This window comes from Gymnogyps californianus, chromosome 5, assembly GCF_018139145.2.
Source record: "Gymnogyps californianus isolate 813 chromosome 5, ASM1813914v2, whole genome shotgun sequence".
NCBI lineage: Eukaryota > Metazoa > Chordata > Aves > Accipitriformes > Cathartidae > Gymnogyps > Gymnogyps californianus.
Genome location: NC_059475.1, coordinates 54,673,602 through 54,686,731, shown reverse-complemented (window position 1 = coordinate 54,686,731; position 13,130 = coordinate 54,673,602). Strand labels below are relative to the sequence as shown.

The 13,130-nt window shown below is 36.0% G+C and overlaps 1 protein-coding gene across 3 annotated transcripts in view; it reads right to left on the bottom strand.

Annotated features, from left to right (window-relative positions):
• The window catches only part of PPP4R4 (protein phosphatase 4 regulatory subunit 4), a 72,991-nt gene that overhangs the window by 9,242 nt on the left and 50,619 nt on the right, over nucleotides 1-13,130 (bottom strand). For 2 of the 3 annotated variants that reach the window (XM_050897624.1, XM_050897626.1), the window contains 8 exons: nucleotides 12,228-12,305; nucleotides 10,626-10,709; nucleotides 9,139-9,321; nucleotides 8,272-8,377; nucleotides 7,316-7,463; nucleotides 2,837-2,981; nucleotides 1,892-1,933; nucleotides 1,726-1,800 (listed from right to left, as the gene is read on the bottom strand). In XM_050897624.1, coding sequence (XP_050753581.1) covers nucleotides 1,726-1,800; nucleotides 1,892-1,933; nucleotides 2,837-2,981; nucleotides 7,316-7,463; nucleotides 8,272-8,377; nucleotides 9,139-9,321; nucleotides 10,626-10,709; nucleotides 12,228-12,305 — 861 coding nt within the window. The remainder of the gene's footprint in view (nucleotides 1-1,725; nucleotides 1,801-1,891; nucleotides 1,934-2,836; nucleotides 2,982-7,315; nucleotides 7,464-8,271; nucleotides 8,378-9,138; nucleotides 9,322-10,625; nucleotides 10,710-12,227; nucleotides 12,306-13,130) is intronic. The other variant, XM_050897625.1, reaches the window with a different exon arrangement.

The window sequence follows — 13,130 nt, the reverse complement described above, 5'->3', positions numbered from 1 at the left end:
AAGACAGTGTTAACAGAGCTACATCAATAATTTCAAAAGCCAATACTTGCTTCAGGATTCTTGGTGAATAGATATCACTCCAACTTCAAAAAGCTATATAATATTAGCTTATTTTCTGTACTATGCTCATAATAAAAAGTGCCAAGTGAACCATAATTGTTCTACTCTGTTTTTTCATTTCACTCTAATTACTACCCAAGTTAAAAAAAAAAAAAAAAAAAAAAAAAAGGTAATTAATTCAGGTCAAGGTTGCTGGAATATAGTTTCTACTAAGTCAATTACTAAAATTAAGGAAACTTATTAACTAAAGTTTGTAGCAGTCAGATACATTTAACTGGGTTCAATGGCTCCTCATCTATTTAGGACTGCAACATGTCACAATTTACTGTGTACATCTCCAGTTCCTCAAAAGCATGCCTTGCACAGACAATGCTTAACAAGACCTTTGTGATACAGAAGGTATGCCTGTATCAATGGGATATATCATAAAAATACAGGTGCTCTTCTAAAGTCTAGCTGTAGAAACAGGGTAAAAATTAATATTATCATACAATACACGGTAACATAGAGCGCACTGGAGGCTATTTTATCACAGCCCCAAATGCTTTCACTATAAAAACATCTACCTAAAAACTGCTAAAGCTAAGTTCAAGTCTTTGAATATGTGTATGCAGGTCCTGAGAACAAAGCTTGAACCTTTCGCTCGAGCTAATGGGAGGTGGGCAGGAAGTACGAGACAGGTATCATGAATTGAGAAAAATCAGCTGCCCAAGAGAAGGCCTGCAGTACCTATTGACATCAAAGTGAGCCACAGAGGTAGGCTTTGTAGCAATCTCAAAGAGGAAAAAGTGGCATTTTTTGGACAGTCTTTAATCCGTTCTGATTCACTACAGAGGAGCTGAATTACTACATGTCACAGGAACCATGCTAATGAAATTCGGCCTCTTGTAAATCCTATCAGCTTCTTAGCTTCTCCCACTTCAGGCTGGAGAGGAGGCAGCAGAACAGAGGACTGCAGTAATCTAAGGCTTTGTGAAGATGTAGTAGGCTATGTGGTGAAGCACCTGCTGCAGCTTTTGCTTACAGCCATGACTGAAGATAAATAGTTTTGTATGTTGAAAAGCATTCTGCAGACTTCTCTTCCAAATCCTAAGTAACTTGCAGCTCCTTTTGCTCTATACAACCTGCACTAAGTCTCCCTCCTGCCAGGCTGCAGATATCAATGGCCTTTCTTTCTTTTTTCCTGGCTAACAGGAAAGCTTGTAACACACAGAGCCTCCTTCGGCTTCCCTGGCACAAAATAAGTTATGACATTAATTTCTTTGCCTATGGAAGCTGTATGAGAATTCTGAGGTGTTTCATTATTCAATTTATTATGTTATACACACCTGACAAATTGCTAAACTCCCTCAACAAGATTTCGTAAAAGCGTGCTGAAGGGCTTGGATTTTAGAACTACAGAGGCATCAAGCATAAGTATTTTTCAAGAAATTCCAGTTTGCCTTTCTAATTGATACAGCAAAACTTAGGTAGTAAAGAAAAGGAAGTTATATGTTACTTTGAAGGACTTAACCCTATTGTAAAGTGTAAAAAGAAACCACACACAGATTATGAACCTACCAGGTCTCTCCATAATATGCACTACCCCTATCTTAAAATTATTGCCTCATTAATATTTAGATACAAACTACTAAAAAAAGGACAGATTGTACTGATAAAATATACCATTTCCAAAAGGAGATGTTCTTGTCTCTCTTTTTCTTGATCCAATAAATCATTTTCGTAAAATCTTTTCTGAAACTTCAAAATAAAATCAATAAAAATAAAAAATCACTACATGAAAATGGGAATTAAAAGTACTTGTTAGGTATTAAAGTTAGTAAGTACTTACAGCATCTACAGAGATCTCCATTCTGTCCAATTCTAACATGGTCTATAAAGAAAATCAAAACATTATTTGTCATTACTCAACAGCATGCCTCACTTAACTAAAAAACTGTCCAGATGAGAAGCTTAGAATAGTGGTATTCAAAATTAAAAATGCCTTTTCTTCCTAAACATTTGAAGCCTATGCTTGTATTTTTGTGCTACAAGTGCAGTTAAAAACTGTCAGAGTATTCTCAGAGTCCTGCTGACCCTCACAATGAAGGACTAATAGACTACCTATATGAAACTCAAAATACACTCAAGGAAAGCACAGAAGCATGAATGGCCGGAGCATGGACCTAGCAACGAAGACTGAAAAAACAACTCAGGAATCTCTGAATAAGCCAGGATGCTCCACGCAGGTGTTCACCCATCTCTCCTGCAGACTGCCCCTATAAGGAAGCCACCTACTTTAGCTACTTCACTTCATGGCTTCTTTGAGACTAAGCATGGGCAACTCTTAAAGATGTACTTTTTCATGAATATTCACATTACAAACACATTTGTAACATTTCAAAATCCTGCAAATCCTTTATCTGTATATATTGTAAAATATATGGATTAACAAAATATGTCTACCTCAAACACTTGATGATTTTTACTAGGGCCAACCTTTAATCCTATCTTTAGTCATCTGCTATTTTTTCCACAAATGGTCATCAAGTCAGAATCCTGAATCCCAGTCACTAGAAAATAACTGCAATAAGTAACCAAGGAAACACCAACTCTCTTAAATTTGATAGAATGCACTATACTACATCTTAATTGTTCAAAATTACATAATAGACAATAGAATTCTTTAGTCTCCTGTTCTTACTTTAAGAGAATCAACAGAAAGCATAACTTTGATCATCTTAACTTTTAATGATAACCCCAAGACAAAATGCTGCTGGAAAACAAAAATGCTTACTCTTTTTACAATAGTCAGGACATCTTTATCTTTCTCTTGACACAGAAGTTTCCTTATACATAATTCCAACTGCTGAAGTAAATGTTTATCAGTGGGAATCTTCAGAGTAGATTTAACTTTTGGCAACAAATAGCATAGCTTCATTCTACAAAGAAAAGTAAGTTTTCACCTTTTGACACAGATGTTTAATAAACATTATTAATTTTTGTATTGCATGCTAGCATTCCACATAAAATAATTAAGTTAGTAGGTCTTATTTTTCAGAAATGATTGTTGCTTATCTGTTGTTTCCAGACATACTGTAACATTTTCAGAAACTTCTCCACAGATTGGGACTACAGTCCTGTATCTCAAAGTCAATAAAGATTTCTTTGGGTTTCTTTTTTTTTTTTTTTTTAAACCTAGAAAGATAAGCAGACCTCTAGATTTTCAAAATGATCTACACACCTAACTCTATCAGGTACCTAAATACCCTGGAAATCTGGTCCATCAGTACAAAGGAGCCTAAGTCTCATCAAAAATCATGTGACTGTAGTTCCGTACAACTGCAAGAACGAAGGTGTACCAGACAGACTAAAAGGATTTAACTATTTACTGGCTCCTAAAAGAAGAAAGCCTTTCTTCCCCCTACCCTATCTCCCTGCTTCTGTCTGGAGGCTCCCCCTGCTTGTGCTGTCTCTGCTACTGTCTGGACCTTTCATCAGCTCAGTCAGCCCAACTCTCAACTGACTAACATAGCAGAAAACCAACTTACTTGAGAGAGGGAGGGCAGAAAAAAGTGGACAGTTTTCTGATGGCTTAGTCAGTTTAATCAGCCTAGCCAAAGGTCCAATAAGCACTCCTCAAGGCAATGGAAGGGGCGGACAGTGTGGTTAGGAATCAGCATGAAAGAAAAGTAGTAACAGGCTATGACGCTTTCAGAAGCTGTGAGCTGCTCTATTGACTGAGGATGCAATTTTAAACGCAGTCAATTTAGGGAGAAAAATTATTCATATAAAATAACCAAGAACAGAAACTTCAAACTTAATACCTTTCTGCTCAGACACTGTGTGGATACATTTTTCTTTGTTACTAGAGTGCCCCTGTGAAGCTCAACTTTGCCTGCTTTCAAACTGAACAGTATAAAGTACTTAAGTGAACTTAACCATGTCTTTTCTGCAATACGGATTGAAATTGTTCTTGGGGTACCCAGCCCCCTGAGCTGGAAGACAGGGATGGGGAGCAGAATGAAGCCCCCATGATCCAAGAGGAAATGGTTAGCAACCTGCTACACCACTTAGACACACACAAGTCTCTGGGGCCGGATGGGATCCACCCAAGGGTGCTGAGGGAGCTGGCGGAAGTGCTCACCAAGCCACTTCCCATCATTTATCAGCAGCCCTGGCTAACCGGGGAGGTCCCAGTTGACTGGAGGTTAGCAAATGTGATGCCCATCTACAAGAAGGGCTGGAAGGAGGATCCAGGGAACTACAGGCCTGTCAGCCTGACCTTGGTGCCGGGAAAGGTTGTGGAGCAGATCATCTTGACTGCCATCACATGGCACGTACAGGACAACCAGGTGATCAGGCCCAGTCAGCATGGATTTATGAAAGGTTTATGAGCCCTGCTTGACTCAGCTGATCTCCTTCTATGACAAGGTGACCCGCTTAGTGGATGAGGGAAAGGCTGTGGATGTTGTCTACCTAGACTTTAGTAAAGCCTTTCACACCATTTCCCACAGCATTCTCCTGGAGAAACTGGCTGCTTATCACTTGGACGGGTGTACTCTTCGCTGGGTAAAAAACTCACTGGATGGCTGGGCCCAAAGAGTGGTGGTGAATGCAGTTAAATCCAGTTGGCGGCCAGTCACAAGTGGTGTTCCCCAGGGCTCAGGATTGGGGCCAGTTCTGTTTAACATCTTTATCAATGATCTGGACCAGGGATCGAGTGCACCCTCAGTAAGTTTGCAGACGATACCAAGTTGGGCAGGAGTGTTGATCTGCTTGAGGGTAGGAAGGCTCTACAGAGGGATCTGGACACGCTGGATCGATGGGCCGATGCCAATTATATGAGGTTCAACAAGGCTCAGCGCCAGGTCCTGCACTTGGGTCACAACAACCCCACGCAACACTACAGGCTTGGGGATGAGTGGCTGGAAAGCTGCCTGGCAGAAAAGGACCTGGGGTGTTGGTCGACAGCCAGCTGAATATGAGCCGGCAGTGTGCCCAGGTGGCCAAGAAGGCCAATAGCATCCTGGCTTGTATCAGAAATAGTGTGGCCAGCAGGACTAGGGGAGTGATTGTCCCCCTGTACTCGGCACTGGTGAGGCCCCACCTCGAATACTGTGTTCAGTTTTGGGCCCCTCACTACAAGACAGACATTGAGGTGCTGGAGCATGTCCAAAGAAGGGCAACGAAGCTGGTGAAGGGTCTAGAGAACAAGTCCTATGAGGAACAACTGAGGGAACTGGGGTTGTTTAGCCTGGAGAAAAGGAGGCTCAGGGGACACCTTATCACTCTCTACAGCTACCTGAAAGGAGGTTGTAGTGAGATGGGTGTCAGTCTCTTCTCCCAAGCAACATGCGATAGGATGAGAGGAAACGGCCTCAAGTTGTGCCAGGGAGGTTTAGATTAGATATTGGGAAAAATTTCTTCACTGAAAGGGTTGTCAAGCATTGGAACAGGCTGCCCAGGGAAGTGGCTGAATCACCACCCCAGAGGTATTTAAAAGACATTTAGACATGGCGCTTAGGGACACAGTCTAGTGGTGGACTTGGTAGTGTTAGGCTGACAGTTGGACTCTATGATCTTAAAGGTCTTTTCCAATCTAAATGATTCTATGATTCTATAATAATTGATTTGCCTTGATTCCTAGATATTGTTTCTAAACTGGTTATATAAAAAATGTGTTCATTGCTTTTTATATCATTAATACCAAAATACTCTGCAGATTAAATAAAAAATATTTCATACATTTAAGAAAATAAAAATTTATGCATTTGATCAGACTGTAATGGCATGTAATAGTGAATAGTTTTAATCTATAGGAATAGATCAAAAAAACCTCAAGAACAATACATGGTGATATTCTCTGCTGTTCTCAGATTCCACTGGCTTGTGATTAGAGAAAATCCTGTGCCAGAAATGGTAACTTTGTGATTAATAACATTCAAAAAATTTTTCTTATACAAATTCTTATACATTTACAAAGTAAATGTTTTTACACTTTCAAAACATTTTAACCTTCACAACTTCCCATTACAAAGAGTTACACCACTCTGTAGAAAGCTAGAATAGTATCTCCCTAAGTTTGTTTTAAAATCATGAGCTAACAACTATATCTGACTTCTAAACTTCAGTCCACTACAGACAGTGCATTGCTTTTGTAAAAAGTGTTAGGGAACAATCCAGAAAACAATTATGACAAAATTAATTTTAATGTCATTTAAGGGATTGCAAGTTATTTCAAGTTTTCATTAAATTTTAGCATTGTATCAATTGAGCTTTTAATTAAAATGTTTGTTAAAAGCAATAAGCTACTTCAGATTATAAACAAATTTAGTTTATTGAATATAATCGTCTTAACTTAAGGACATGAGACATGAATGTTAACCTGTATGCACAAAACAGCTCAGTTTTTAGGTTTGGGATCCTGCTGAATTGAGACATTGGAGTTATACTAAACATAAGGTCTATTTAAACAGTTTCACTTGGTAATAAACCGTACTTAGTGAAGCGTACTGAATGCACCCATGTATGTGCAAATTATACTTATGTAAATCTCTACGCAGCATTAGTATTAGATGTTCAGACAAGTTAATGACGACAACATGAATTACACATATCAGAAATAAGATTAAAAGCGTAAAATCACACAAAACATGCGATAAAAAAAAGGAACTATTCTGTTACTGGTAATATCTGCCTGGTCCCTATCTGTGTAGTGAAGAAAAAAATTGACTACAAAAATAACGGAAAAAACACTGCATAAAAATGAGTAACATACCAAATTCCCTCATATTTTTCAATTCTTATTCAATTTATTTTAACAATGAAGTAGAAAACTTTTACATAAGGTAAAACCTATGCTAACTTGTTAAGCTCAGACTACTGAAAGAATTGCTTGTGTGTTTTACTGTACATATAGTGACGTTGAAATGGATGGAAATTAACAGAGACTGTGAAGTTAGGTTTCTCCCTCTACACCCATGAAACAGTGTATTACTTTCTTCTCATCTATTGCTGGCTCCTCTGCCTCAGTGTTCCTTTCACTCCCCAAACCCGACACTTTCGATCAGTCCCCCAAACACTCAGACTGACCTGCTTCTGTGGTTTTCTAATATCATTCCCCTACATCTTTAATACTGGTCACCCTGAAGGCTCTGTACCTTTTTATTCAAGTCCCATTATTTAAACAAGACATGAAACCTGTAACAATATTTCTTAGTATATTATTTAAAGCTTTTTTCCTGTACACTGCTACATACTCTTCGTACAGTACCTCACATTTGCCACTGGATCATGTGTAAGTTCAAGCACAGGTAGAAAGAAATATTTACAGAAGAATGATTTTGAAAACAGTTCCATAATGAATTCACAAGTATCTAAAAAACGAAGTCTGTTCCAATAACTTTTTCCTTGGCCCAGTTCTGAAAAACAACAATCCACAGACATTATCTATTAAATTTTCAATATCAAATAGAAAACATTTCAAAGGTTAACCTTTGACTCAAAGATGATAATCACACTCATCATAAGGCACACCTTCTCAGCCTATCTCAATTCTTTCTTTCAGTGAAAACCTAACCTTCCAAATTCAATGAACATTTCTGTCAGTGAGCACTTTTTTCAGAAATACAACCTGTCCCTTTAACCATGTGAAAAAGCAAAAATAGCAAGTGAACTAGCTACTGTGTTGAACAAAGCCCTGTATGCCTTTCAAACCATGTCACAGGTGTACCAAAATTACTGTGTAAACATTAAGGATTGCTAATGAAAACTATTCAAACTTCTAACCCATCTTTAAAACACATAGCATAGACCAGAAAGTCAACTTAGGTGACTAACTCATTCATAAATTAATTTCTGAGAAGATTTATTCAGTACTTCTTATGTTGAAGCCTCTAGAGAATTTTACTACTATAGAGGAACTCTGTTTTGTATATTGCAGCACCTATAGCTAAGCAATTTTGGATTCAAGAAGTAGGGTTGGAGGGGTCTTGGCCTATTATCAATTTCCCATGTTGCCTCTTTCCCAATTCCTTTGCATAAGCTTCAGATATATTCCTCGCATATGCACAATATGTTTTGCCTGGTGATAATATGAGCAACTGAATGTCTTCTAAGTGTAATCCCTCCAATGATTGCAGGAAGTTACACTGAATAAATAAAACCATAAACAGATCTTCAGTCAAAACTAACTTGCATCTCTAAGTAATCAAGGAAAAATTATCTTACGTTCAATCAGTTTCTGAATAACCTCATGCCTCTGTTCTTGTTTGCGATTATAACGCAAATAAACGCAGAGAGTTCGAGCAGCTGCTTTTTGGACTGGCAAGACATTCTTGAAAGAAATAAAGGGAACACAATTAAACATACCTGAAGGAATATGACTAAAAACGTATAAAAATTCTGGAAGCAGAAAAAATAGCTAAAAATTAGCCTAACTTTATAAGTTTTGAAATAATTGGCATAAGGGAGAATAAGGAAGTTTGGCCAATTCATGAGACACCTACTTCTTTATCCCTTCTGCCCAACTTGTTTATTCAACTTTTTCATAAACATCTTAAAGTATTCCACGTTTGGAAGGCACCTTCTATATTGCAGGTGTTAGAAAATAAAACTTACAACATCATCTCTTACAACAGACAGTTTTACTCTTGAATTAATTCAATAAAATTTCAGACTAGTAGCTCTAAAAGATCCTTCATTTTCAGAATAAAGTGTTCTTTCATAAAGAATGGAACACAATGCAAAGTAATGTATGGAATCAAGAAAAAGAAGGCATATCTCAGAGGAAGAAGTTTTGATTTACCTAGAAACAAACTGATAATGAGCAGAAGGAAAGGAAATAAGTCTTGGGTGGGAGGAAAAACATGACAATCTGTCAATCCAAATTTTGCTCCTCAAATGGGTGGGGAGTTCTCAGAGCAATTTCTCAGTCTTACATAAAAAACCACAGCCTGATATGCCATATGCAATGAGAAATGGTACTTTAAGATTAATTTAATACATGAAGTACTACACATAGCAAATATCTGGTGGTCATTGTTCTAAATAGTGTAAACAAATAAAAAACAACAGGAAAGAGACAGGCGGGCTCACATTTGTCAGAATGATTGTCAACATTCTGTGAAGAAAACGGTAATAAATCTGATCACTTGATATGATATGAGGGAGACATGCATATTTTTGTAGTAACTTCTCGTGAATTCTCCATTTTAAAGAAGTTGCTGCTCTCTGTTCTGCTGTTGTTAATGCAGGAATCAAGTCAGGAATAGACAATAACTAGAAATAAAAATATAAACATTAAAATAATTTTACATCTTCTAGCTGTATGTCATGTTACTATGCTTAAAAAGAACATTACAACAATGTAAGAAGGGAAGAGATTTTAAGGGGTCAATTAATTCCTCTCCTCAGACAGGATCAGCTACACTGTGACCATTTCCAGTAGATATTAGTCTAACTTGTTCTTAAAAAAAATTTAATGATGGGGTTTAAACAATCTCCCCTAAGCAGTAAATTCCACTTAACTAGTCAAAAAGCTATTCCAGTACCTAACTAAATACACTTTCATTTCGAACCCCTCCTCCTGACAAAGAAAAACTAATCACTGTTCTCTTTATAATACTCTTTTACAGATATGAAGACCATTACGACAACCCTCCTCAGTCTTCTCTTTCTCAAACCAAATAAATCCCATTTTCCTTCTAGCCTCTTAATCTTTGCAGTTATTCTTCTCAGCTCCCTAATTAATTTTAGTAGGAATTATACACTTTTTTTCAGTAGGAGGCGAAGACTTTATAGTAGCCAAGTCTCTTTAGCACTAAGCAAAATGAAACAGACTGCCACACTTGACATTACACTTGTTATATGTTATAAACATTTACAGCTGTAAACATCTGACAAATTCACATTTTAAATTATACTCTCAACTTTTGTCCATACAAGAAAATAAATTTATTCCGTTCTTATATTTTTGGAATATCTCAATTTCTTTATACATTTAGGAAGTATGCTCAAAACAGCATCTTGAAGCAGGAGATGATCTTTTATGTTCCATTTTACAGGTGAGGAGTCACTGAATAAACCATCATCCAGAGCCACACACAATTAAATTAGCAAAGTTGGGAGCTGAATGCAAATCTCGTAAATCCTAATTCAGTGCCTTTAGTTCAGGAAATAGGCTTCCTTCTAGCAGAAACTGTGTCTGAAAGTGGCAATCATGGGCAGTTGTCACATCAATATAAAAAAAAATTAGGTATTAGTTATCACTCCTTTAGCATGAAACAAGTTTCGTTTTAACTTAAGGATTGTATTTCAAAATTTGATCTATTTCAGCAAATCTGTGGTTAATTAGAAAAAGAACAAGGATAAACTGTTCATTTTTATATTAAGTCTAATCTTTCAAAACCTTTTTTTTTATTTTACAGTTTATAAAGTTAACAAACAATCAAAAAACCATAGAAACTTTATATGTCTCCAAAGCAGAAATTAATCATGAAAGCCTTTTCATACAATATATGGCTGAACAACTTTGCTACTACCTTCATTTAGAAAGCAAATTAAAAAAACATGAGAATACTCACCTTGCTTTCTGATCCACTGTTTTCTCCTCCATTAGTCATTAGTTCAAGGATTTCAGGAAGGTGACCTACCAGGGCATCTAACACCTATTTAAAGAAAGGCTGCATGAATGAGGTCTGTAAATTAACTTGACTCGTTTTTTATCTCTCACCAACATATCCCTGCTGACATATCTCATGCTACTGTTCTCTCACATCCATGCTAAAAAAAAAAAAAAAAAACAAACCAGAAAGAATGAGATGCAACGTATTTGCATTGATGACGACTGGGATTTAAAATTAATGTTTTAATGTAGTAAGTAACGTAAGTATTATAGGTTTCAGTTTAGGAAAACAAACTATAGTTTTGATTTATGTGAATACCACAGTCAATGCTTTCTAAACTATTCACAGCATTCAATATTTTAAAATGAACATTCATTCTTAAGAAAGATCTGTATTTCATAGACAGTTAAGTAAGAGCCTCGACAAACACAAAGAAACATTTTTTTTTTATATTTGTCAGCTGAATCTTAAAAGCAATTTTTCCTGCTTTAAGAAAAACTGCAGTTGATAAATTAAAATAGAATATGTAGCCTATATTAATAGGATAACCCTACTTTCAAATGTTGTAATACTTGAAACTAGACTAGAAAAGTACATAATTAAATATTCTTTGGCAACACTTCTGACTGAGGTGGTATATAAGAAAAAGCAGCATTTTTTTTTTATTATTTAGATAACTGAATAGGGATCAAACCAAGGAATTTTTCAAAATCACCAGCTGCTTCTGAGTCTCAATTTTCCGGTGTTCAACCTGAGAAATCTTTTAAGGTGGGTCAGAATTTCATAAACTATAAGTAGATGTTCTATGGACACTTTTAATTTCCTTGAAAATGTCTAACAAACGGTACCAAAACAAAAAGGAGCATCTGAAAGCAAAACTCATTTTTCCATGCCATATCCAAAGATATATAGAAAACAAAAAAGATCAACTATTGGAATAACTGGTATCAGAAGAAATGGTGATTTTGTCTCAAACATAAATATTTGTCTTTTTTTCAATCCAAAAAAGTCTCACTATATTGTCTGTAATATAGCTAAGTGATTCATGTTTTACGCAGGTTGAAACCTAGCTATGCTGAACTAAACTGTCTCATAAACACTCACAGATTCTGTACCACATCTTGGACTGAAACTCTTTCTATAAATCTTGATCTTTGAACCATACACAACTTCTTCATCTCCTCTTCAATTGGAGAAATAGAAATAAAACAAAGCAAAAACCTTGAACGCTATCAACGATTATTTTAATACAGTATCAAAACCAAATCTTTCCACAAAATTTGTAAGGTAATAAATAATATAGCAATTAAAACAATTTAGAATTAATATTTTTAAAAACTAATAAATTCAGTGTGGGTTTACGAAATTCAAACACCTTCCTATTTTCCTCCTTTTTATTCACAGAAGGCTGGCATCTTTATGAAGCGTCTGTGAAACAGAAGTAAAAGCTGTTGATCATTTCAAACAGTTACTCTACTGTCTTGTTGCAGAGTTATTAAACATCAAGATAATCTGCCTCAATGTAAGAAGCAAAAGAAAGTTCCAATAAAAGTATATTACCTCCAGTGACTCATCCTGTAATAGTGTAACCAGTTCTTTATGTATTGTATACACACCAGGATTTAAAAGCTTAGCAACCTAAAAAAATGACAGTAAGATAGCAAGGTGAAACATTCTGTAGTTCCATGGCACTACAAGAACTATACTAGATGTGCTTACTTTACAGCAAACATGAAGAAGGGATGCAGAACAGTTGTTTAATATCAGCCTTCTAAAGTTGTGTACTCAACAAAAATTTTTATAAGATTGATTGCACTGCAAGGCTAGAAAATTCCTTCTGGAATATTCAAATGTTGTACTTCATGCTCCTTAGGAGAGTTAACAGTCAGTCTGCTATATAATTTACAAAAGATAAAATATAAAAATCGGCTTAGCCTGTGCTGGATTTTAAGTTTCCCCAACCTTTCCATCTGAAGTTTTCACTCCTTACTTCTCTGGGATTTTTGACTGTGATTCATAAGTCACATATAAATTTCTAAAAAACACCAGCAGTCCATCTCCACACTGTTAAAAAGGTTTTATAGCAAATATGAGAAAAACTCGAGGAATGAGATTTTTGTCATACAGAATATTTAGATGACCCTTTTTAATGGTTTTCTTTATTTATATAAGCCAAGCGAAAATAAGAGCTTACTTCCAATCAAGATGAAGCTTTAAGGAAATGGCTACAGTGAGTTTATTTAAAAAAAAAAAAAAATCCACCTAGCAGTGAATGCCATAAATTACTCATTTTTGGCTGTCACGTGGTTGCCTAGGTATGGTGTTAAAATTAAATCAACCAGCACTAAACGTACATTCAGACCAATGTACAATTTTACAGGTTTTTTAAATGAGCTAAAATACTTTGCTTATATTCAGGCAGTACCTTGAAAGTGTTATACATCTAACACAAGATATTATGTA